This window comes from Camelus dromedarius, chromosome 1, assembly GCF_036321535.1.
Source record: "Camelus dromedarius isolate mCamDro1 chromosome 1, mCamDro1.pat, whole genome shotgun sequence".
NCBI classification, from domain to species: domain Eukaryota; kingdom Metazoa; phylum Chordata; class Mammalia; order Artiodactyla; family Camelidae; genus Camelus; species Camelus dromedarius.
The window spans coordinates 122,793,934-122,819,591 of record NC_087436.1 but is presented as its reverse complement, the minus strand read 5'-3'; the positions used below and the strand labels follow the sequence as shown (position 1 = coordinate 122,819,591).

General features: G+C 64.4%; 1 protein-coding gene across 5 annotated transcripts; it reads right to left on the bottom strand.

Annotated features, from left to right (window-relative positions):
* On the bottom strand, positions 1-24,007 carry CTBP1 (C-terminal binding protein 1). Of its 5 annotated transcripts, XM_064488935.1 has the most exons (11): positions 23,850-24,007; positions 15,787-15,977; positions 14,278-14,432; positions 7,119-7,263; positions 6,096-6,272; positions 5,477-5,683; positions 3,321-3,535; positions 2,441-2,571; positions 1,677-1,804; positions 1,067-1,184; positions 1-877 (listed from the first exon to the last, which is right to left on the bottom strand). In XM_064488935.1, exons 2-11 carry the CDS (start codon positions 15,791-15,793, stop codon positions 691-693), a joined length of 1,470 nt encoding a protein of 489 aa, XP_064345005.1. In that variant the 5' UTR covers positions 15,794-15,977; positions 23,850-24,007; the 3' UTR covers positions 1-690. The 5 variants fall into 5 exon arrangements, with proteins under 5 accessions (XP_064345005.1, XP_064345003.1, XP_064345001.1 ...); XM_064488933.1 differs by lacking the exon at positions 15,787-15,977 and having other exon boundaries at positions 1-874; positions 23,850-24,002; XM_064488931.1 differs by lacking the exon at positions 15,787-15,977 and having other exon boundaries at positions 23,850-24,001.
* Positions 24,008-25,658: the final 1,651 nt, after the last annotated feature.

Here is a 25,658-nt window from a genome sequence, read left to right as displayed (position 1 = left end):
TCTTTCTGGGATTTTTATTTCTTTAAAATAATTCATACAAATGGTTACAGTCACAAACATGATTTTAACCAAAATATTGCTAGCTACCACATCAGCAGGACGGCACCCGTGGGCCGGGCGCTGCGCCCTCGCGGCTCAGGGACAGACGCCACGGCCCCGCGCTCTCCTCTCCAGCCGCCTCGCGAGGCCGCCTTCGTTTGGAACAAGGGGGTTCATGCCAAAATTAGGAAAAACAGCCTTTGTTTTGTTTTTCTAAATTATTCTAAAAATAAGACAAGCAGGTAGAAAAAACAATGCACTGTGTGGCATGAAAAGAAAGAGGGAAGGAGTCATTGTCCTGAGAAGTTTGCCAACTGCCTGCTAGGGGCGCGCTCCACACACAGAGGGAACCGCTGTGAAGCCGGCTGGACGGAGCCCCCGGTTCCCGCCGGCCGACAGCTAAGCAAACAGATCCTCTGTAACGCTCTGGACTGTACACAGACGGAACATTCATGATAGAATTAACTACTAACTTCTTTTGCTTTAACGAGGACGCAAAGGACACAGGGCAGCGGCCCCTCGGGGCGGGACAACTACAGTCGACGCGGGGAGGCCGGGCCACCTCGCAGGCCCGGCGCCCGGACAGTCTCAGGAGTGCCGTGGCCGCTGAGGGCGCACACGCCTGTCCGAGGGCGCAGCGCTCCGCCCGGGCTACAACTGGTCACTCGCGTGGTCTCTCTCCGCCTCGGGCTTGACGGTCTGGCCGGGAGAAGGCGCATGGGGTGGGTGGGGTACGGGGGGCAGGCCGTGCGACAGGGACATGGCGCTAGGGACGAGGCCCTCCACGGCGGCCGGGATGCCGCTGGGGGCCACGCCCACCACACCCGGAGGGTACCTGCTGGGAGAGGAAGGGCGCCCGTGAGGCCGGCAGGAGGGGCCCGGGCCAGGCCCTTCCTGGCTGCAGCACCAAGTCTGGGGCCAGGGGGCTGCTCCTGAAGACTGCCTGCCGGGAAGAACCCCGCCCCAGGAAGATGGGCTTGTGCCCGGCCCTGGAGGCTGCCTCCGCGGCCCACCAGCCCCCGCTCACCTGTAGGCGGCCCCATTGAGCTCGGGGTGCACCACAGCAGGGTCCATGCTGGCCCAGTGGGTGGCGGCCGTCAGGTGGTCCTTGTTCACACAGTTCTTCAGGCTGTCGGGGATCCGGCCTGGGACACACGGCAGATGGGAGGGACAGTGTTTGCTGTAAGCAGCCTCCACCAAGTGGACCCCGGGAGCGTGGGGCCCGGTCAGGGACACGGGCTGCCCCCATGGGAGCTCAGGCTGCAGGGGCCTGGAGGCTGTGCCTCCCTCCCCTCCCCCAAGGGCCCCTCCCCTGAAGGTCTGGGCACAGTCACTCTTGTAGCTCAGGGACCCCCCAGCCCCGAGCAGCTGTCCTCAGCTCACTGATGGCCCCCAACCCTGCTGGCTTGGTCTGGGATTTCAGAGACAGGCGGACAGGGCCCAGCCTTGAAAGCTTACAAGTATATCTGACTTTTCAAAAGATGAGAAAGAAAGACACACATGCTGAAACTCCCAGAGGCGATGGTGAGTGGGCGTCACAAACATGGCCGGGGCCTGGGGCTCAGGGGTCTGCTGGGGCCTAGACATCGGCCAGCCCTGGGTGGGTCAGGCCCCACTCCAGGCCCCCACCAGCCCACCTGTGATGGCTCTGCGGATCTCCCGAGCCGCCTCCTCGCGCATCTCGATGGACGCCTGCTCGCTGTACCAGGCTGCGTGCGGGGTGCAGATCAGGTTGGGTGCGTCCTTCAGGGGGCCCTGGCTAAAGCTACAGGGTACACAGCAGGTCAGAGGCCCAGGCTGGGCAGGGGGGCCTTCCCCAGGCCTGGAGTCACACCCCACCCTCTGCCAGACTCGGTGGCCCCCCAACAGGCAAGCCTGCCCCGGCTCCTGACAGCAGAGGGGGAGGGGCCTGCACTGGGGAAAGGTTGCTGGGCCCCTCCCTGCAGGGGGCTGAGGGCTCTCAGACCCCAGGCCCACTCAGCACTTCTGTGCTCTCCAGGGCTGCAGACCCACAAGTGTGTCTCGGCTGTGGAGCCCCTGTGCGTGACCACACGTGGCCAGCTGCCTCATGCCCCCAGGCAAAGCCTGGCCACTGTGGCCCTGGGCACTCCGCAGGATGCCTGAGCCCCTTCCCTCTCCAGGAGGCGCAGGGGACTGAGAGCCTCCCTGGCCCAGGCATTGGCCTCCCAGTCTCTTGAGACCTGGCTGGGGCCCTGGGAGGAAAGTCTGCCCAATGTGGGATCTCAGGCTGAGAGTCCTTCCGTGTCCTTGGACCCCAGCTGCCCAAGGCCAGGCCTGGAGACCTCTCGCAGGCACCGGGGCCCCACTCCCTCAGCACTGTGAGGCCCTGCGGCCATGAGGCTAGGCCACTTCGGGGACTGCAGGGCACCGCCGGAGGCACCTGAAGGGCTCCGACTCGTGCACATCCAGGGCTGCGCCACGGATCCGCCCCTCCTTCAGGGCCTGGGCGAGCGCCTTCTCATCCACCAGGCCGCCTCGGGCTGTGTTCACCAGGAAGGCCCCTTGTCTCATCTGTGAAGACACGAGACAGAAGTGTAAATTAAGAGGTGGCCTGAAGACCACCCCCCACTGGCTCTGGTTCAGGGTGAGAGGACACCCCTGCTCTGAGGCTAGCGGTTTCTTGTGACCCCGATCTCACCCCAGCTAGGCCCGCCCTGCCGACCATCAGCTCAGGCAGCCCTTCCTGGATCAGTTCTTGCCTGTTCTGGCCTTATACCCAGTTCTCGGGGACAGCATGGCGCTGACCAGTGCCCACGAGGCCCAAAGCCCCCAGCTGGGAACAAAGGCGTGGCCTCACCCTTCTTGGGGCCCGGTGGCCCTGGGCCAAAAGCAATCAGGGCATGCACACACGAGAATGTGTACACACACATGTGCACATAAACACACATACAAGGGCTCACACACAGCCACACGAAGGTGCACACATCTGGGCCAACAGACACATGTCCACATAGGTGCGCGCACCTGTGTGCACACACGTACATGTACACACATTTACCCACACCCACGTGTGTGCACCATGCACGCAGGTGAACACATACAAGCCCGTGTGCACACAGCCACCTGTGAGGCCTGGAGCCTGCGGGCCAGGGGAAGGAAGTCTGGGACCCTGGAGGGACCTGTGCGGTGGGCGGTGGCACCACAGGAGCAGCTGTCAGGACCCATCCGCCACCCAGCGTGTGCCTGGCGCCGGCCAGAGCGGGTGGGGCCCCGCCACCCCCCAAGGCCCAGGCTCCTGCTCTGGGAGGGCGGGCGCAGACCTGCTTGACGGTGAAGTCGTTGACGAGGTGGTGGTTGTGCTCGTTCAGGCCGCAGTGCAGGCTCACACAGTCGCTGTGGAAGAGCAGGTCCTGCAGGGTGCTGACGCGCTGCAGCCCCAGCGCCCGCTCTGTGCCGTCCGGCAGGTAGGGGTCATAGAAGAGCACGCTGAAGCCAAAGGCCTTGGCCCGCAGAGCCACTGCCTGCCCTACGCGGCCTGGGGGGGGAACGGGGCGTCACCATGCGCTGTGCACCTCCCCGCCCCGGCTTCTCCATCTGCCCAGGGTGACCCCAAGGCGCCGGTTCCCAGAAGCTGAGCGGGGGGGGGGGCCGAGGGGGGCAGGACAGGGCTTCGGAAAGGAGAGGGCAGTGGGGTGGGGGCGGTGGTGTTAGGATTTGTCCCTGCACCCTGGAGGCTGAACCCCCTGACCTCGACCCCCACAAAGGCCAGGGGTCAGGGGGTGTTCAGAGCCCTTCCCTGGGATGGCGCTCTGCCCTGGCCACAGCAGAGCAGCTCCTTTAGGGACCCCCTCGCGGAGCCCCGCTCCCTCAGAGCCTCGGACTTCAGCGAAGGTGGAAGTGCGCCGGCACAGAGACCCCCAGGAGGGGCGCCAGCCCGCGAGGCCGGGCAGCAGGGGCCTGGGTCCTGCCAGGGCATCCAGCCTCAGGGGCCGAGGATCGGGCACCCGCAGTCACCTCGCGCCCCTTCACCTGCGTCAGCGCCCTGTTCCAAGAATCCAGGAAACCCGAAGCAGGTTTCCACTTTTGTGAAAGTAGGTGAAGAGCGCAAATCGCTTTCAGCATGTTTTGCAGCTGCCTTGGGGCCCCTTCCTTTCCGGGGCCCGCGGGTAGCATCTGAATGTGGAGCAGCGCCGCGGTGACCACAGCTGTAGCAGGTGCTTCTCCACTCTCCGCCCCTGTGGCCATGGAAGGGACGCTCTGCTCTCGGGCAGCGAGGAACCAGAGCACAGGTTCCAGGGTCACCAGGGGGCGAGGCGGGGGGCGAGGTAAGGGCCTGAGCCGCGAGCAGGAGCCACGGTCCCAGGGCAGCCGGGCCGGGCACTGGATGAGAGGCAGACTTGGGGACCACCCAGCCCTCCCGGGTGGTCACCCCTACACTGGGCCCCACTGAGTCTCGTGACCAAAGCCACCCACAGAGATGACTCAGCCCCAAATCCACTTGGCCAGGCACACCCGCTCTGCTCACTTCTTCAACCGTGTGGGCGGGGGCCCTGGGGTGGGAGGTGCCGTCCTTGCCCTCAGACCTTCCCATGCGTCTGGGGAGTTGGAGCCTAAGTGCTGGGTGCACGGTGCTCACAGGGCTATGGGGCTCTGACCAGTGCGGCGTCCGTGTGCACACGTCCAGCAGGACAGTGACTCGTGTTGGGGAGACACCCCCATGGCCCACAGATGTCAGTGACCCCAATTCCCTGCACTAATGTAGGCATGTCCGTCACTGAGATGACCCAAAATGCCTCCGAAATTCCCCCATTGCTACGCGAGGCGGTGCCTTTGCTGTGGACAGCCGACAGGGCGGTCAGTGGGGGAGAACCCTCAGGAAACAGCATGCCGGGGAGTCCCAGGTGGACAGGGTGGCAGTTCTCAGGCAGGCTGGGTTTGGCCGGGCTCCGAAGCAAACAAGAAAGACGCTGGGCAGTGCAGGGTGGCCTCATGTGCAGGAGCTCCCCCCACCGACCCCCGATAGCCCCGCCCTCCACACTCACCTCTCCCTCCTAGCACCTCCTACTGCCCCCAGGGTGCCACCCGCCCCAACGGGCCCCCAATGTGGCTCCATTCCCAGGATAGCTGCCTGCAGAGTGAGTGATCGGGTGGGTGGAAGACGGAGCAGACCTCCCCCCAGCCAGGCAAGGCTCAGAGCAGGCCCTCACCTGAAGGCCATGTCCACTCAGCTGTCAGGACAGGTGTGTGAGCGTGTGCATGACCCCATGGGCATCTGTTGGACACCTGCGTGTGCGTGAGGCCTGTACCTGGTGTTCCTGGGGCAGGAGGGGCCCGCACAGCCTCCGAGGCAGAGACACCTCACCCCTGCTGTGCTGTGGCTGGGGAACTGTCCTGGGGAGGGGATCACCCCAGGTGGGGGGCCGTCCAGCAGCACGGCCAAGCCCCAGCCTCACTGTCCCCAGAGCCCCCAGCGCACCTAGTCCAATGATGCCCAAGGTCTCTCCGCGGATCCTGGCGGCTCCGGAGGCCACTTCCCGGATCTGCTCGACACTCTGGACCCGTGTGCCTTCCCGCAGTGCCTGGTGCAGCCAGGTGGTCCGGCGGTACAGGTTGAGGATATGGCACATGGTGGAGTCGGCAGTCTCCTCCACGGACGCGGCCGGCACGTTGCAGACAGCGATGCCTGGGGACACAGGACACATGTGGGTGGTCACTGGGGCCCGTCCTGTGCTTCACCTGTGACAGGCTGTGGCCCTGGGCCTGGACCACCTGCCACGGGACCTTCCAGGAAGGGGTCACAGCCAGGCCACCACTGCACAGGCACCGCCCCTCCTGCCCCCAAGGCCCCGTCCTACTGGCCCCTCAGCACAAGCAGCTGCATCAGCAGAGCCGCCTAGAGCCTCGGCCTGGCGTGGACCTGGCCCTGCCCCCCACCCACCATCTGCTCGTCCCCCACACCTGCTGTCTCCCCAGTGAGGCAGCGGCACCTGGCGGCCAGGACGGCGCTGTGTTGACCCTTGGGCCACCCCAGTGCCTGGACATTGTCTGACAGGCAGACGGACCTCGCACCACTTTCCCAAAGCACCTCGGCTCACCAGGAGAAGTACGTCCAGGGCGGGTGTAGGGGACACTGGGCGAGATCAGACCTGGACCATCTGTCAGGTTTGGGAACAAAACTGCCACGGGACAGTGAACCAGGTCCTGGGGGGCCTTGACAAGGATGCCCACGTGGCACAGCCCAGACTGGCCCGGAGGAAAGACGGATCCCGAGCCTGAGAAGTCACAAGGGAGTGAGAACCAGCCCTGGGAACGGGAAGAAACCCCAGACACTGCAGGTGCCTTCCTGGGGGCACTGCCCAGGGACAGGTGGCAGTGTGGGTGGGGGGATCCCAGCTGTGCGTGTCGCCGTGGGCACCAGGGGCTGGCACGGGGGCAGAGTGAACCCTGGGACGGGTGGCGGCAGACAACGTGAAACCGTTTTCACCCTGCAGGCCTTGAAGATACAGCCTAGAAGCAAGGACATCAGAGGCTGCTGTCTACAACGGGGGGCTGAGCCCACGTGTCCTCACTTTACTGCAGAGCCGTAACTGGCACAGGAAAAGAAAAGGAGAGACGAAACCAGAGCAGCAGAGAAAGTGGGAGGCCAAACCCAACGTAGCACAGTCACCCTGGTTCAGGAACCGAGTCTCACGTGTGTGCACGAACGCATGTGGGCGGGACTGCAGGCACCAGCAGGCATGCACTGCATGCACACGCTCGTGTGTGTCCTGAGCCTCGACACCAACGTCCTTTCCCACCATGTCTCGTGGATGGGGACGGAGGACCCCTCGCCTGGGCTGGCGCCCCGGCCCCTCGGTCTCCAGAAGCAGAGATGGGTGCGCGCTGCCCATGACAAGCTTTCTGAGGATGGCAGCTGCAACCCTGTGACCACCCCAGGGGAGCTGGCGTGGGCCTCAGGCTGCAGCCGCAGGGATGCCGGCCCCCAGGCCACCTCCAACCTGGCAAGGAGCTGCAGCAGGGCTCTCCCCTCCCCAGGGAAATCAACGGACAAAACAAACGACAAGGTTGCACAGAGGAAACAGCACACAGGTTGCAAAGGGAACGCGGGACTGTCCTACCTAAATCCCCAGCCGACTTGATGTCGATGTTATCAAAACCGCTACCGATTCGGACGATTATCCGAAGGGCCTTGAACTTCTCCAGGTCCTCCCTGGTCAGTGTGATGGTGTGATACATCAGTGCCCCCACGGCCTCGTTCAGCACCTGCAGGGAAAGCAGAGCACGGTGAGCACAGTGGGGACTGGGCAGTGGGACGCCTGCAGAGCCAGATGCTGGCCTGCTGCTCCCAGACTCCAGCTGCCCAAGAACCAGCCCGGACGCTGCTTCCCCTCCAAGCCTGGCCCCTGGCTGGGTCAGTCCCCAGTTCCCGCAGCTTCCCAAGCAGCCTCCTTCCCTGTGGGCACTGCACTGTGGACCCTCTCAGGGGGAAGCCGCCTGATCCCAGCTTGGAAGGTTAGCAGTGACTGGGGGTGACTGCTCTGACAAGAAACTTGTCGAGGACACCGAGGGTCCCAGCCCAACAACTCAGAAGCGAAGGAGGGGCAGAGAAGACGTAGGTGGGTGGGCACCAGACACAATGGATGGAAAATGCTGGGAAGCCCAGTAGCATCTGTAACCCCTAGCCCCTGCCAATGGGGTGGGAGTCACGGAGGCACCTAGACAAACTGCTGCCAAAACAAGTGCAGCCCGAGGGCCGGTAATGCTGCCACGATGCCGGGAGCCGCGGGCAGGCGCAGAGCTCCTGGGGCAGCGAGCACGCTCTGCCCAGCACGACCCCCTCCACACACAGGTGGAGGGTGGATATGCCGAACCCGCCCCTCAGTGCGCAGAAGGCGCGGCCTCCAGCGCAGCCCTGCGCTGTCCCACGCGGAAGGGCACTCCTCCCAGATGGGCGAGGAGCAGCCACAGCCCCTGGGCACTACCCACTGCGCCACGATCTGGGCAGCTGCCCAACAGCCCCCTCAACCCCAGGCACCTGAAGGGTGTCAAGGTCTGGCGGGGCCCCAGGAGGGTCTACGTGGGTGGACCTTGCGTGCGGAGATCGGCCCGCGAGAGGGGCCTTGCCAGCCGCAGGCCCTAGGGCGGCCTGAGAGCTGCCTCTGTGCCCCTGGACCACCCCCACACGGGGCTCCGGGCGGCCCTGGACGCCTATCCCGCGGTGTCCGCGTGTCCAGGCGCAGCTGCTGCAGGTGAAGCCGTGGGCAAGTTGAGCCAACATCTCACGAGTTTGGGCGGCACAGCGAGGCCTGCCCAGGACCACGCCCCACGCGGAGCCGCTACCTGCGCATGCGCACGGGCTGACCCCGCCCCCTCCCTTGGAGGAGCCCCGGGGTCCCCGAAGGCCAAGAGCTCGGCCAGCGCCGGCCCGGCCCGAGTGGGGCGCACCCTGCTCCTGGGCACCTCCCCGCGCCTGGCTCTTAAGCCCACCCACTACCGACACTTGCTTCTAAGGGCGGAGCTCCTGGCTCTGCGGGATACAGGGGAGGGGGCGATGGCGCAGGTCCAGGAGGGCGGGGGCCTGCACCCCAGAGCAGTGAGCGCAGGGCCACAGCGATCTGAGCCACGACTTGCTCTGGCCACAGCCAGGGCCCCAGATACCCAATTTCTGGGCTCAAGGGCTGGGCCCACCCCATCCGACCTCATCATGTAATCCACGAGGTAGCTGGGGGACGCAGTTTGTTCCTCCCTAATGGGATGTTACAATCGATGACCTCTCAAATTCAGTGAAATGCACAGGCCTCTGGGAACCCGTGGTGGACGAGTCGGCTGTCCTTGCAGCCTCTGGACTGAGCTGCCTGTGCTGACCAGGGAGGCCAACGACGGGCGTGCTGACCTGGGGCCCTGGGCAAGGGAGGCTGTGGACCATAAGGGGCCACACGTGAGCTGCATAGACCAGAGCTGATGTGGTGAGTGGGATGGAGGGGTGTGGAGTGTGGGAAGCAGGGCTCAAGACTGCAGCCTGCAGTGAGACCAGCTGCCCTGGGCTCAGCCCTGGTATGGATGGCCACCCAGAGTGCAGTTTCCCTTGGGGCTGGCATGGAGGACACGGCCTTAGGGGACCACACAGAAAGGACCAAGGCAGAGATAGCAGAACGGCGGGGCAGAGGGAGCCTGGGGCCCCCTTCCGCAAGCACCAGTCTGGCCAGGGCTTTTCCAAGAAAGGCATGGGGCACCGTAGGCCCATGTGTCAGTCACCTCCTTCCCGGCAGACACCAGGATTCCCAGCTGCTGGAGCCGGGGAGCTGCTGAGCAGGTGCAAGAACGTCCCACTGCCCACGTCCTGAGAACCGCCCTGGGAAGGCATTGAGGCCGCACGGGAAGACCTCGCGTCTTGACGGGACGGGGTGTGGGTGGGGTAAGGGCCAGCGTGTGCCGGCAGAGCAGCAGTGAGAGCCCATGAGAGGCAAAGAAGCTAATGAGCACGTGGGGCGAGGGAACAGGAAGTGGAGACGTCACCGGAGCTAGGGCAGCGCACACGGGGAGGGCCCCGGGGGCAGGGGGACTCAGCTGGTGAGGAGGGCCCCCAGGCAGGTGGGCAGGTGAGGGGCTGCATGCAGAGATCTACTGACGTCCACTGTGGGCAGGCACAGATGTGTATTAAGACGCACAGGTCAGGAGGGGCAGCCCCAGGCTTGGGGACAGGCAGATCGGGACGAGGAGGCACCGGACGGGAACCCAGGTCTCCGGCCTGGGCAGCTGGACATGCGTAGGCCGTGGCTGAGATGCGCGTGCAGAGGATGGGCTGGGCAGGCGGGACAGGGAGCTTTCACAGCATGGGTGTGTGTGCGGGGGCAGCCTGTCCGTAGCACTTCAAGGCGTCGTTGTCTCTGGTGTCCTGTGTTACGTCCAACACAGATGGCCCATGACTGTCTCGAGTGTCTGTAAAGCTGGGGAGCTGGCGCATTGCAGTAAAAACCCGAGTGCTGGCTTCTTTCCCTGAGGTGGGAAGTAAGCGGGTCACTGCAGGTCCTCTCCAGCTCTGGTCCACAGTGCTCCTCCCCTCGGCTCTGAGTGCACAGCCCTGGGCATTCCCAACTTCAGAATGCTCCCGGTGACACGTGCTGTCTGCATCCATCACTTGAACTTGTATTTCTGGGTGTGACCCGCCCATGTGCATTTCTTGGTAAATTATCTTTTTCGTGCCTGGTCCTCTCTCAAACCCCAGGGCACTAGATGAAGTGTTCCCAGTGGACACCTCCCGGAGACCAGCCCCTGCCCCTGCAGGGCCGCCGTCCTCTGTCCAGACTCCAGGTCCACAAGCCTTGCTGGTTCGTGTTCTCTCTCGTGGCTGCAAAGTGATTGTGACACCCCGGAAATGGCATCCACCTCCCAGGAGCCACCCCAGCAGCTCCCCAATGTCCTCTAGCAGCTGCAAAACCAGTGAGTGACTGAGTCGGTGTCCTCTGATCCAGAGAGGGTAACAGGGCCTGCCTGAGGAGTACTCACAGGGCACCACCCCAAAGGAAGGCCAGGAAACGGCATTCTGGAGCTGAGGCTCCCCTCCAGCCATCACAGGACACACATGGCTGCGCTCAGGAGTTCCAGCGACTTCTCCCGCATCCTTCCGGGAGCTGGGTTCTGTGAAGCAGCCAGGGGCCCGGGGTGACACTCCCTGATGCTCCAGGGTTTCTCAATGACAAACGGCTCAGCGTGGAGGGACAGCAGGCTGGAGACCCTCACGCTCCAGACTCTGACGGAACCGCCAAAGTGCCACCCAAACCAGCAGCAGCCCACATGCCTCCCATTCTCGCAGTGACAGCCAGGCTGCACCTGGAGTCCGAGTCCCTGGGAACAGGGACAGTGTCACCTGCTTCTGGCCTGAGCACCCCTCCCCCAACCACTTCCTGCTGGGATGTCTCCTTCCTCGTGATCGAGGAGTCTGAACGTCTTAGCTGTTAACACTCTGGCCAGACACGGGCTGCAAACACCCACCCCTCACTCCTCTGCTTTCCAGTTTTGTGTTGCCTCGAGACTGTTTCAACTGCCTTGTAACCAGATGGCCCCTTCCCTGTACACGCTGGCTGCCTGCAGACCTGCCCCATCTGGTTCTGTCCTGACCAGGGAGCACGGCTCCTCTAACACTCGGTGAGGGTGGGTGCCCACGCCAGCCGTGCCCGGGGACCTGAACGTGGGGGCATGAGGGCAACCCCAAGGCTCACAGGCTCACCAGTCCTCTGCCACTCCCAGTATCCTCAGGTCTCCTGGGGCAGGGGCTGTTTTGGGGTTTCTGTCCCTCCTGCCGACGGCCACCCCACTACTAGCCACAAAGCCTGTTTCTGCATTTTTTTCTGGATTTTTATTTCATTTCTTACCTGGCCTCCCTCCTGGGACTGGCTCTTTGCTCTGACGAGGCCCCCACTGGCCCCTTCAAGATGCTCTCCCCGTAGGCCTGCAGTCCTTCCCACAGCAGCCCCTGGGGACCAAGCCGGCTCCCCGGGCAGCGCCCCTCCCACCCTGGCCCGGCCTCTCGACAAACCACCGTTTAGGGACCCCAGGCCTTCCTCTTCCGAGGCTGCCGCCCCCTCTGTGGGTGCCTGATTTTCTCCAAGGAGCTGCCTGAGAGGACGGCTGAGGAGCAAGGCCCCCAGCGGGTCAGCACGTGAGAAGCCGCAGTCCCGGGCTGCAGACCCTCTTCCTGCAAGCTTCAGTGTGCCCAGTGTGGGCCTGGTCTGAGCTCGGCCCCCACCCCCGGCCTTGGTGAAACCAGAGCTCCAAAGGTAGGGCGTCTGTGGGCCCCGACGCTCCTCCCAGTATGTGGTGGGAGAGCTGCAGCCCCTACTCGGCTCCGGAAGATTTCCTCACGCTGTGGTGCTCACACCACTCTCTCTTCTTCTGTGACACTTGGATAACGTCCAACGTCCAACCAGCTGTGAGGAGGCAGAAACCCCGACCAAACGCGACAGGGGAACCACGGTGAATCTCCTCCCAAGCCAGGGCCTGCAGACAGGAGGTGCAGGAAGGGCAGCTCTGCACCCGAAGCCCCCCCCCCACCTCTGCTGGCTGGACTGAGTCACGTGGCCACACCCGGCTGCACAGCATGGGGAGGGGCTGCTCGTCCCGGGCGGCTCTTCCACGGGGGCCGGGCTGCACCACCCCACCGGGCTTGGCCCCCCGGGGGGTCTGCCCCCTCTCCCTCGTCCTCGTCCCCTCCATCTTTCTTCTGGCCTTCCATGGACTGTTCTCCAAGCTTCCTGTGAAAACCTCCATTTTCTGCTCACACTGTAACTTCCAGGAGCTACTCCTGCTCTCCTGGGTTCCTCTCCTGCCCAGCGGGCCACCAGACACCTTCACACCTAAGGACACCAACGCGAGGCTTCCACACTCTCTTCTATCCAAAGCGGAACATTCTGCCCAGCAATGCTTCTCCTGCACATTTACCTGTTCTCTGACAGGCGTGGCCTTGGCTGTGGGGGGCGAGGGGGCCAGGGATGCTGTCCGTCCACTGGCGAGGCAGGGCTGTCCCTGATCCTCCTTGCTTCTTTAAGTTTTATATTAACTTGTTCCAGTAGTTTGGGTGCATCACAATTTTGGAATAAAACGTTTTGTCTCAGTTTCCAAATTTACTTGCAAAGCTTGTTTTAATATCGCCTATGATTTTTGTAAATTTCTATCCACAAGTCTCTTTCATTCTGTACATTTGTTTTTCAAACAGCAAGTTTTAGTTTGAAAGAGTTTAAAATTCAGGAGATGTCGCCAACATGGTAAGAGGGCTCCCGGGGTCACGAGCCCAGACGTATGCATCTGTGCACAGCTCCATGTGACTTCGCCGCTACCCCAGGACACAGAGCAGGACTGCCCGTCTCCACAAAGCAGCACCCGAACCTGGCACCTCCACCTCCACCACTGCCCTCCTGTCCGGGAGGGGACAGCTGACTCCCGGGGCCCCTGCGCCTTCTTGCCCAGCGGGGCTCCCGGGTAGGACTGTGCCTGAGCTGAAGGCCCTCTGGTTCCGGCCACGAGGAGCAGAGCGGCTGCGACGTCACACGTGGCTTTCTGTGTGGACGTGTGGTGTGCTTCTCTGGGAGCAGCAGCGGCAGCGTGACTGAGGGCTCCGTGCTGTGTGCGGCCGCTGGCCACCGTTCCCAGAGGGGCTGCCAGGCCAGACCTCGGCCGCCGCCGCACTTTTCTCCTCGGCGGTCGCTGTCCTCTGCCACCTCCGGATGATCGTCAGCCTTTATCTCGGCAGGTTTTGCTCCTGGCCACCCCTCCCCTAGCTCCGAGACTGCCCTTGGAGCCCAGCTCCCCATGCGGGCCTGCACCCTGCGGCCCTGTGCCCCTTCCCGCCCCCCGATTCCCGACTGGCTGCCAAGTCTGCCCAGTAAATCCTCACTCTCAGCTTTGCTCCAGATCATCTCAGAATCCCCCTAGTCCTGTCCGTTGCTTTGAACACTCGCAGGTCCTCGTGCTGCTCTCCAGCTCGGTCTTTGTGCCCCGGTTGTGACAGCAGCCGTCCCAGCAGCTCCCGGGGGTCCCTCCTCGCACCTTTATCTCTGCTGGCTTTCACTCAAAGTCCTCACCTCTGCTAATGCCTGGTCACCTCAGACTGTGTGACAGACACTGTGCTACAAAACCATTTATAGAGACCATCTGAGGCCCAGGGCAGTGGTCTCTTCCCATCAAGAGAACGCATGCCCATGTTCCACCAGCCACCCGGGGCGGCGGTGCAGGTCGCCGACTATCCACGCTCAGGGCCTGAGGTGCACGTCCCGGGCTGGACGGCAGACACAAGGGAGCACTTGGTTCCGGCTCATCCTCCCTCCAGGGCCCCAGCAGAGAGCCAGGGGGAGGTCCAGCAGGCTCCATCCTCGGCTGGCCCAGAAGGCTGCCAGAGCCGCTGCTTTCAGCACAGCCCACATGCCAGGCCGGCTGCTGAGGCCTGTCCATCCCCGCGGAGTCTGGGCCTTTCCTGACCCTGCTGGCTCTCCGAAGCTCCTAGGCTGTCTCAGGAGAAACGTGGTTCTCAAGGACTCAGTTGGCTGCGACCACAAACAGAAACCAGGTTAATGGACTTCCCACCACGGGGAACCAGCTGATCTGAGAACATGAACCACGAAAGCTGCCTGGATGCTGCCCACCATGTGGCGCAGGCCCCAGGTGATGGGGACAGGGGACGCCAGTGTCCACCTCCAATACCGACCCCAGGTTCTGCTTCTGGGAAAGGGCTGCTGTGATGGAGACACGGTCCCCCTGCTGCACCAACAGGCCACTCCCCATTACCTTCTCGTGGATCTCCTGCGTGGACTGCGCGTCACAGAAGGCCACCGTGGCCACGTCCTTCAGGATGGGCATCTCCACCGTGCAGTCCCGGCCGTCCAGCAGTGCCACCAGGGGCCGGGGGTGCAGGGGCCCGTTCATGATCGGGGGTCGGACGCCTGAAACGACAGGGCCAGACACTCAGCCTCCCGGTGCGGCGCAGCCAGGCAGCCATCCCAAGCACCTGTGATTTCCATGTGTCCAGACACAGGATCTTTCTCAACAGTGAGCTGAAAATCAAGGAGGAAACAAACTACCCTTTGCTTCAGCTCCCAGCCGCCCGGGCAGCCCTGCCACCCGCCTGATGCCAGGAGAGGCGGGCAAATCAGAAGTAACAGGCTTTGGGGACGAGCCCATGGTTTCTCCTCTGCCTGAGGCCACAGCGTGCTGCCCAGAAACCCCACAGGGACCCCCGCCCCATCCAGTGCTGCTCCTGTACACAGGTTTGAGGAACAAGAAACAGTGCAGAGCTAGATGGGGGTTAAAACTCCAGAAAACGGGCAGAACCACTCACGTTCCCAAAAGACAAGGTTGAGGATCATTAAACACTTGTCCTTCCAGACGAGAGGCAGTGGCGCCTCACGTGGATCCAGGGTAGAGACGTGAGGGCCCACAGGAGACACACATTAGCCCTGCTAAAGCTTGGCCGCGGACGGCCCACGCAGCCCCGGGCACGCTGCAGCCAGCATGGGGGCGGCACCAGGTGTGCAGGACGAGAACCCAGGCATGGTGACTGCACGGCTTCCCAGGGCCCACAGCCACCTGCCAGCAGCCACAGCTCCCGAGGGCACGCCGCTCACACCCGACCTTCAGACGGCGACGGTCTGCAGACCAGAACCCCAGGAGCGGTGTGTCCAGGCCACCCCTCCAACACGCAGTCAGCAGAGAGCAAAGCGCCACAGACGTGCAGAGAACAGTGACTTTCCACGTGAAACTGCTACCTGGCCTAGCGTGTGACCCCCCCGCCCAACATCCCTCAGCTTTTATTTTCATAAACATCCAACCACAACCACGGTGCATGAACCAAGCCTCCAGGGTCCGTGGCGGCGTCCTGGCCATCACATGGCTGCACAGCCTTGTGCGGAACCGCCGGGGAGAGGACGGCGGGGCGCGGGCGGGCCCGGCAGTGAGCGCGGTGAACTCTCGATGGAGGGCACTGTGCTCGGCGGGGCTGCCCCGGACACCAGGCCTCCCGACCACGTAGCTGGTGCCGGACCAGGTCTTGGGGCCCAGCAGCAACGCCCAGAGCCACAGCGAGTCCGCAGAACCTCTGGCTGCGGCCTGGCCGAGCTCTCACAGCCTTGAGACTCCTCTCGACGGAAACGAACCACGTGGCACACGTGAGCCCGACCCCTGGGCTCTTTCCCAGAAATGCAGCCGCACTCCCTCTGGGAGGGCCCTGTCCTAACCCACCGCACCGGGGGACGGGGCACCGGCCTCGAGCAGCTGCGCGCTCCAGCAGCCCCAACCAACCTGACATCTCTTAATATGGGCTCAGCTTCCACCACCATGAATTCGCCTTTCAACGCGCTCTATCTTCAGAATCCCAGGGCAGAACTGCGTCCTGTCACTGCGTCCTCACCACGGCTTTAATCGTCTTGAACCAAAGCTCCTAGGCTCCTGTCCACGGCGGCCACCGAAGCCCGCGCCGGGTCAAAGTCTGACTAAAAATTAAACACAAGAGACACGTTAAACACCACTCAGGAGTGACAGGAACACACAAGCTCCAGGCGGTCCGTGGAGGCAGAGCTGTCCCTGCGTCCTCGACCCCACGCCTGCAGCTGCCAGGCTGGGACCTACCTGGATTCAGGCCTGGCCAGCGTGCCCAGGACGCCCACCCAGACGCCTCTAGGATGCACACACTAGGAGGCAGGGGCCCTGGGGCGCAGAGAGGAGGGCACAGGGAGTGGGTCTGCAGCCAGTTCTGGAAGCTTCCATCTCGTGTGGCCAACCCTTCCTGGGCCCTTTTTGCGGGGCAGGGGCAGGGAGCCCAGACAAGGCCGCCAGGCAAGAGGCCTTGGGACGCAGACCTTGACACGGAGGCCACTTTCCCACGTCCCCCACGGAGGCCCCTAGGCGGGGGCTTCCCCGGGGCCCACATGAGATTCAGGCAGGGTCCTCCTGGAAGTGCCGCACGGCCCAGCCTGAGGGGCAGCGCACGCGGGTCCCAGGCCTTTCAGGGGCAGGGATCCAGGAGGTTTATGGGGCTGGGAGCGAGCACAGAGCGACCAGGCCCCGGGAGTGCGCCGGCCTTTCCTGGGTACCTGGCGAACACTCGGCTGAGACCGCCGCACGGGGGCTGAACCTGACGCGCCAGGGTAGGTAGGCCGTACTGACCGGCACTGGCAACGCTACATGTGCACCGTGAGGTCAGGCCACGAGGAGGGCAGCACCATGGACCAGGCACCCTGGCCCCCTACCTACTGCTGGCCACAAGGAGACCGCAGCCAGGGACAGGCCTGCAGCCTCTGGAACGTGTGCGGCCCTCCCCTTTGCTGGACCCCAGCCTGCAGCCTTCCCGGGACCCAGTGGACAGAGCTGATGCTCAGAGACCCAGCTACCTCACAAGCCGCATGCAGGTGGGCGGCGGGCCCTGCCATCTGATTGTGAGCCTCGGCGGGGTCAGAGGGCCTGCCCCTCCAGGCCACCCCAGCCACGCTCAACTCGCAGAACGCCCTGAGCCCGCCCGTCCAGTCTGTCCCGGCGAGACTCCGGCGTCTCTGTTCCTGCATCGAGAGCAGATGTACTTTGTGACCCAAACCTTGGAAGCACCGGGATGCTGGCTGAATGGACTCAATGACACAGGGACTGCGCTGGCCCAACAGGCCCCAGCCAGGCCAGCTGAGCGCAGCCACACATAGCCGGGGTCTAAGACGCACTGCTGGGTGTCCGCTGCCTGAGGGCCTCGCCGTCTGCAAACGTCTCCCCTCAATTCCCGCTGGGGGCTCCAACCCCCATCCTGACCGTGTCACTGCCCACTGGGGACACCTGGTCACAAAGGACACGGCGTGTGTCTCCCCGCCAGCCAAGCAGCAGCTCACAGGCTTTTCTCTCCTCAGTGGCCCCCTCCAAAGGGCGCTGGGGCCACGCTGCGGGGGAGAGGGTCCTGGAGAGCAGAGCCGGCAGGAAGCCCTGCGCCAAGCCTGGTCCCCTTCTCACTCCCTCATGGCTGCCTGCGCTGGGGACCCCCGACCGCCAGCCAGGCCCCCTGGCTGCCCGGGCTGAGCGCCCCTCCCCTCCCTCATCTTCCCAGGGCAGGTGGTCAGGACCTGCTAGGCCCCAGCCCCGTGCCCACCACGCCTGCTCTGCGTGCAGCCTCCGCCAGGCCCGAGCCCTCAGGACACGCTGGGCTCCTCCTTGTCACGTCTCTCAGAAAACAACACGGAACGTTTGCACGCTGCAGATGGCGGACCCTCCTGATTTACCTCCTTGGAGAACGCGCTGGATGAGTCGTGAAACAGCAGGTATCACCCCACACCCTGTAAACCAAGACGCGGCCCCCAGGGGCTGCCTAAGGGACCCCGAGTGACTGTCCTTGGGCCCCAGGCCTCCTCCCTCGAGGCCAGCCCCTCTCTCCACCTGGTCATCACAGGAGGCTCAAGGGGACAGTGATGGATGCGGGGTGCCAGGACTGGGGGTCAGGGCTTTCTAGGGCCCAGGCCTCACTCCTGCTGACCCCACCCCAGCTGGGATGGGCAGTGTCGGCTGAAGTGGGGCTTCCACCCATGGCCCTGACTAGGCAGAGGCAGCAGACAGCACCACGGGACCCCAAAGACCTGCCACCCATGCCTGACCACCCCACCATCTCTTCATGCTCCCTGCTCTCCAAAATCACCCCCAAACTTATCCCAAGTAGCAGGGGAGCCCCGGCAAGGTTGCAGCGGTCACCTCCGCTGGCCGCAGCCTGCTGCCCTCCCGCAGAGGGTCCCAGCCAGCTGTCTCCTTAAATCCTAGAGAAACCAGGCCAGACGCACCAGAAAGCAAAGAGGGTGCCCCAGCCAGCCTTCCTGGTCACTCGAGGCCCCCAGCAGTCAGCAGCGTTCCCACCCCCCTGGGCTGGGGCTCACGCCCCATGAGTGAGGCACAGGACCTGCGTCCTTACAGCTTGGGGAGTGAACCAGACGCCACGGGCACTCCAGGTGTCCCCCAGCTCTGCCAGGTCCCCGGCCAATCTCTCCGTGAGAACGACCTCAGAAGGAAGCTCTGCTCTGCTGGTGCTGAGCGCTGGACAAAGGACGGCTGTGTCCTGCCCTGCAGAGGAGCAGCCAGCATGCATGGAGCTCTGAGGCCAGCCTGGACAGACAGAGAGCCCCAGGCAGGTTTCAGGCCCAACGTGCAGACTGGAGGCAACCTCTGGTGGGCACTGCAGACGGACGGGGATGAGTCTGGCTCCTCCTCTGCGGCCCCAGCCTCGGTGCCCCGTGGGCAGGACGGCAGCACCTACGGGGCCGGAAGGGAGCCAAGCCCAGCAGCAGCATGTGGTACAGGAACCCGACTGTCCACCGGCTTGAAATAACAGCAAGGCCACAACCGCAAGAAGCTCCACGCTAGTGCCGCCGACGTTCACAGGTGAAAATGCTCAGCTCTACCCTGTTTCCAGAAATAAGCCAAAGGCCCCACAAGGGCTCTCACTGCTCAGAGTAGCAAGAGGAGAGCCTCCAGACACGGGGTGGCGGGGTGAGCTGAGAGGTGATAAGGGGAGGCCAGGGGGCCGGCAGCACGGGCCCAGGGAGGGGAGGGCCGTGGTCAACCTGAGAGCGCGTCAGCAGTCAGCCCAGGGAGCTGAGGGCCCCCAGGCCACCTGTACCTGCAGCACCTTCTACAGCCACTGCTGGCCACACACCCCGACCCTGGCACCAAAGGAGGCCTTCTGCCCGGGAAGGGAGGGAAGGGACAGAAGGACGGCTGGGGGAAGCAAGGCCTGGGGCCAGCAGGCGTTAACGCGGGGGCGGGGGGGCACGGTGGCAGGCAGGGCCAACTCCCACACCCCTGGTGAGTGGAGTCCCACCGGCTCCTCATTTTACAGACATGGGGCAGGGGGAAGGGATCCAGCCCCCAGAGCGCCCCAACTCCTGCCCAGCTCCGCCCACAGGCTGCCTGCGTGCTTGAGACCTGTCTTCAGCCACGGCTCCCTAGGTGTGGTACCCTCCCAGGGACCAGAGCACAACTGGCACACTCTGGGCTCACCTGAGTTGCTGGGCTCCCCCCTCCATCACAGCATGTCCCTGGTCCCTGGTCCTGGTGCCTGCAGGAAGCCTGGGGTCCTGACAACCCTGCCCCCAGGCCAGACAGCGCCCCAGCTCCAGGCCCCCCTGCCTCCTGCAGCGCAGGTGAGCATCTCAAACTCAGCGCCCCCAGAACTTGCCCCGAAACAGTCCCCGCTTCCTCTCCAGCCCCAGTATCTGGCCTACCCCCCAAACTCAGGGTCAGGGTCTCTCACCCTACGTCCCATCCAACGGCCAGTCTCCCTGGTCCCCTGTGCTCCCCTCTCTCCACCTGGCACCCGGCCCAAACACAGCGGCCCCCGGTACTGCAGCCAGAGCCCACCCCACGCCGCACACCCCTAGGCACGGCTGCTCCCTCACCACCCTTCCCAGTGACACCGGCCCCTCCCTGACCCATGGCTTGACCCCATCACACCCTCCTGAGAGCCACCTCCCGAGACAGGGGCCCCTGCATTCCCAAACCCTGGCCCCGTCTCAGAGCGTCCCTCTGCAGCCCGCCCCCCGCACAGCCCCATCCTGGCACTGGGCGAGGCCGGCCCACAGGCCAGGCGCCAAGGCCAGTAAACCTGCATGGGACGATGCGCTGGCCTACTGATTCATCAGAATCAAAAAGGCGTCCCAACACGTGCTGCACATAAAGGGTACAAAACCAGTGGACGTGGCACCAAGACCCTTCCGCACGCGAGTCCACCTTTTACCTCTTTTGCTCAGCTCATGCCCACATGTATGCATGGGCCCCGCGGGCTTTACAACCTGGAGAGTCCTCATGGAAAGAACGTGGCTCATCAAGAAGCACCCCATGACTTAGAGTACATGACCTTCCTGCTTCTAGGAGGGATGTCTCACGGCCGCTCCAAGGAGACCCCTGTGGAGAGCCCCCTCCAAGGCCTGACCTCACAGCTGGATGCAGAAGTCGGAGGGTTGGAAAGACCTGGAGTCAACGGCCAGCCCACTGGAGACACAGCCTCAGAGACAGACGCACGGCCTGACCAATGTGCCAAGGGCACTGGGCCTGCCTCCTACAGGACGCGGTCCACAGTTGGGAGGGTCCACAAAGGCTCCCCTTAGGGCCGGGGTGCCAACCCCACCAGCAGGCTTGTCGGGATTTCTTCCAAGCCATTCCAGGCTCTAGAGCCCCTGGCCAGTCTGTGGCCGGGCTCAGGGCTGATGGGGCCAGGAGGGACCACCTCCCAGAGGCAGCACAGGCGGTAACAACTCAGCAGCGCTGAGCCTCCCCACTCCCGCATGACAGGCACTCAAGACCCTTGCATGGCAGGCCCTCAGGGCAGACCTGGGAGGGCCCCGTAGAAGCACTCGGCCCGCAGCTGAGCTTCTGGAGGAAAGGTCCAGGCTGTGACCTGCCGTCTAGGGGTGGAGGAAAGCACGGCTCGGATCACCCTCCCACCCAAACGGATCAAGGTGTAGGGCTGGATGGGGCCACCCAGGGCTTTGAGCAGGCCTCCCGCAAAGCAAGGCCAGGACCCAGCCTGGCATGGGCCTCCAACAGGACCAGCTGGGGAAACTTACTGCAGGATTAAAAAAAACCTCAGACAGCCACCTCTGCCCAGGACCTCCACATCAGGGAGCCAAAGCCATGTGCAGGCACAAGGGAGGGGCTCTAGCAACACACGGCCTTCCCCCCTCCCCTCACTTGACTGGCAATACCCCAGGGCTCTGACACAGGACGCTTGGGGGCAGGTGACACGTCATCGCAAAGAAAAGCCCCAGCGCAGGCCTAAGGCCTGCTTGCAGCCAGCTGCCCAAAGGCCACCCATGGCCGAACCCAAGGGCCCTGCTCCCACAAAGAGGAGTTCAGCTGGGGCTGAGGCCCTCTGGGAAGCATTTAACACCTACCGTGGAACAGCTCGCTAGAGAATCACACCTTCACACGGACGTGCACAGGGTTGGGTCCAGCCTCCCCAGGCGTGAGGCTGAGCTGCCCGCAGGATGGAACCCTTGACAGGGCAGGAGGGACCAGCCCCAGCCCCCAACCCCCAGACCCCCTCCCGGGTGTCCTCAGGCTGAAGAGGCCAGAAGGGGAACCCAGAACACAGCCAGGACAAAGGAAGGTCAAGTGGTCCAGGCAGCAGCCCAGCCACCAGCCACTCCTTGGAATGAGAGGGGAGGGCCGGCAGGCAGGGCAGGAGGACTTGCCCACGGGCCTGACGCAGCTCCAGCCTCCCAAGACCGCGTAGAGATGCCCCAACCAAAGCACGCGCCCGAAGGTGGCACAGAACCTGACAGAAGAGCTGGGGGGAACTGACGGGCTGACCGACGACCCCACAGGAAGCGCAGCCCCAGAGCAGCACCAGCACCTCTCCACGAGGCCCAGCAGGACCCACGATGTCAGCCTCCGCAATGCCCCAGAGGTCTACGGTCGAAACGGGCCCCCCAGACCACACACATGGCCAGGCTGACATCCAGGGCAGCCAGGACAATGACTGAGAGCACACACAGCTGTGGGGTGCGGGGTATCGGCCCCGGCCCTGTGCTGCGCTGCCCCACCCACTCCCATCCCTGTCTCTGGTCCTAGCCCTGACACTGTCCCCCTCCCCATCCCTATCCCTGGCACACACTCCCTCATGCGGTTCCACCTCTTTCCACGTCACCATCCCCACTTTGCAGACACACAAAGAGAAGTCACATAAGGGGCCCAGGACCGCGCGCTGGTCAGGGCTCAGTCTGTGTTCCCCTAGAGACAGGTCTGTGCTTCTGTCTGCTGTGGTCACTCCTGCAGAGGCTCAGAGACGCTGCCCTATGCAAAGGTGGATGTGCTGCACTGACACACAGGGCAGGTCTGCACCGGCTCCAGGCACACCAACGTCCACACTGCCGGGGTCAGCTTTCTACCGAGTGTTCGCTTGTGTCTGCTTTTATACAAATGCAGTTCCCACTCTTGCAAAGGAGAGGGGGGTCCTGGCGAAGGGAAAGACGGGGCTAAGTGGTGTAAGAACACCTGCAGTCCTCGCGCCGGGAGCCACCATTCTCAGCCCATCTCTCCAGCCGCGCCGGAAGCTGGAGCTGATGAAGGGGCTCACCTGCCTGATGGCTCAATTCTGAGTACCCGGAAGAAAACCCATCCCAGCCCTCTTCTCCAAAGCAGGCGGTTCTCCCTCCCCACAACCAGAGGACAAAGCTGCCCTGGCCAATCACAGAGAACAGCATCACCAGGAAGGGGCTGCCTGGGCCAGGCTCCCAGCTCCAGTCGCTACCAGCTTAAAAAGGTCGTCCTCCCAGCAAGCCCAGGGGGGTGCCCTCCATCCCCTCAGGCACCAGCCAGAGAAAGCGCCGCCCAAACCCACAGTCCAGGTGCGGCGGCAGCCCCTCCTTCCACAGGCCTGGGGAGCCCGCGGCCCTGTCTGCAGGCTCCAGGGGTAGGGCCATGGGGGAGGAAGCTGAGGGTGCCTCCCCGCCCGCGCCCCGAGGCGGCCCCAGCCTGGTGGCCGGAAGCCGCGAGGAACGCGGGCCTGGGAAAGGTGGCAGGAGAGGCGGGCATGACAGGTGGGCACAGCGGCCCGCAAACCGACACCGCCCCGGGCCCCCGCCCGGCCTGCCACCCGCCCAGGCTCCGGGACCCCGGCGCTGCCCGGGCACGGAGAGTGCCTGCTTCTGACACTTTTCAAAACACGGCGGGAGCGAGGTGCCCGGGAACAAACGAGAGGGTCACGCCTGCTCGATTACTCAGGTGGAAACACGATGGGATCAGCGAAGGGGGCGGGTGTCCTGCCGCCGCCTCTGCCCGGCGAGCAGGAACGGCTCCCCCCGCCGCTGACGCATCACTTCAGACACTTTGAAAGTGGGTACAGAGCGCAAAGGGCGCACAAGCCTGCGGGGAGGCCGGGCGCCGGGGCCGGCGAAGGGGCGGCGTGCGCCGGTGCTTGGGGCCCGAGACCGCGGCCCCCGCAACGTGCCCCCGGCCCGCGGGCCGGCCCCGAAGGACGCGAGGTCACCGGCGCGCCGGCCTCCTTGCCAGGCCCCGCCAACTGGGGCCGAGCCGCAAGGCGGAGGGGCCGGCGGGACATGCACACCGCGCCTGGGGTCCCGGGTGTGGGAGTCCGGGGGTCCCCGAGCCCCTTTGTGTCACCTGCGCGGGCGGGCGGGGCGGCGGCGCGGCGGCGCAGGCGCACTGGCACGCAGCTGAACGCGCACGCGCACGGCGCTCCTGTGGTCCCGCCCCGGGCCCGACCTTCGGCGCGCGGTCGCCGGCGCGCACGCGCACTCGCACACAAAGCCGGCGCCCCCTCCCGCCCCCGCGGCCCCGCCCCGCCCCGCCCCGCCCCCGCGGCCGGAAATGCGCGCGCGCGGCCTTACCGAGCGGCAGGCCCTTGTTGAGCAAGTGCGAGCTGCCCATTGAAAGGCGCGGGCGGCCGCGGGCCCCGACAAGTCCGGCGCGCTCCGCCGCGAGCCCGGCGCGTGAGGCGGCCTGGGCGCCGTCCGCTGCTCCACCCGCTCGCCTGCGCCCGGGCGCCGCCGTGCCGAGCCGCCGCGCCGCGCCAGCAGCCGCTCCACCGGGCGGGGACAGGGCGCGCGCGCGGGCGGGGCTTCCGGCGCGGCGGCCTTCTGTTTCCAGGCGCGGGCTTCGCGCAGGACCACGCGGGCGGCTGCAGGCCGCGCCCGCCCGCCCCGCCCGGCTCCCCCGCCCCCGCAGGCCGCTCCTGCCGCACACAACAGCGGCCCCTTCCTGCCCGCTCCGGCACGCGCACTTGCTGAGAACCCGCAAGGCCCCACCTTCCAGCACATGCACCTGCCCCAAACAGGCCAGGCCCTTCATGCCCCGCGGATGCACACGCACCTGCCGGCACAAGAACTGGTACCGCACCTGCCAGGCCCCACCCGCCCGCCCACGCACACGCAACTGTCCCGACATGCACCTGCCCCGCACCTGCTGGGCCCCACCTATCTCAAACCCACTGGGCCTTGACTGCTGGGCTCAACCTGCCCTTCACCCGCACCTTCGGGGCCTCTCCCATCCCGCACCTACCCGCCAGCAGCCGAGCAAACACGCTCCTGGGCGCCGGTCGTTTAAATGTCCGGTGGTTTGGGTCCGGTCGCCCGCAAGATCGTGGGAGGCAGTTGCGCAGACCCTCCGAGGGTTTCTCTGGGAAAACTCGGCCTTATGCTTGGCTTCCAGGGACGGAGGAGGGGACGTGCCTGGCCTGGGTGCGAGGCTGGGTGGCCTCGGAACCAGCTTCCCGAAGCCAGCAGCAAGGGATGTCCCTGGGCCTGGCCTGGTGGAGGGGGTCCCTGGGAGGTGTGGCTGAAGTGGATGTCTGTCTGGCCACCACCCCAGCCCCGAAGAGAGCACCCGTGCTGAGTTCCAGAAGTCCAGAGGGGACCTGGCACTCAAGGGCCACGGGGGCTCTCCAGGGTAGGTTAGCCAGGTCCCCAGGGCGACGTGGTCCCTTTGTGGGGAAGGGTGGAGGCCACCCCTGGGAGACAGGGATCCAAGAGCTGGAATGTCCAGGGAGTTGGGCTGCTGTCAGATGGCCACGGGGAGTTGGCCATGTGGCTGTGCTGGTCAGTAAAAGCAGTAGCGGACCCTGTGCTGCTAGTGCAGTTCGGTGGAACGAGGTGGACGATTCTGAAATCAGCCCTGTTATCGGTGGGTTGTTAAAATTCATAAATCAACGTTAGAGTGCGGGTGGATTCAATGAAGGATGATAGAGGACTGGGTGTCTGTTTGCAGAACAAATGCTTTTAAACTCTCACTTGGCGTTCACCTGTGAAAATACCTCCCAACCGGGTTAATTAGAACTTAGAGGGGGAAAGGAGGACATGGGACATACGTGTGCAATCAGGAGACCGCATGGAGAGCGCTCCTAAACACAGACACAAGACGAGTCATACGGAAAAGACAAGAATTCCAGACCTGGCGCCTGTCTTGCCCACACAGCCCTCTCGTTTTCTCATTTAATGTCGTCCAGGGACAGAATCCTTGACATGGCCCGGACCAGCTCCTCCACCTCCTCTGGTCCTGTCTTGGCGTCTCCAGTGCTGAGGCCCAAGGTGCCCCTTGACACCCGCTTCCTCCACCTCACAGCCCTCCCAGAGCCGGGCCACCTGCATCACTTCATCCCTGTGAGTGGTCGAACGTAAATCAGACTCCATGTCCCCTGCTCC

Excerpts from the sequence above, each read along its gene's own strand:
- CTBP1 (XM_064488931.1), bottom strand. The coding sequence starts at position 23,889 with ATGGGCAGCTCGCACTTGCTCAACAAGGGCCTGCCGCTCG. Across the intron at positions 5,684-6,095 it reads CCCTGGACGTACTTCTCCTG|GCATCGCTGTCTGCAACGTG; the intron begins GTGAGCCGAGGT and ends CTGTGTCCCCAG. Across the intron at positions 3,536-5,476 it reads CTTGGGCATCATTGGACTAG|GCCGCGTAGGGCAGGCAGTG; the intron begins GTGCGCTGGGGG and ends TTCCCCCCCCAG.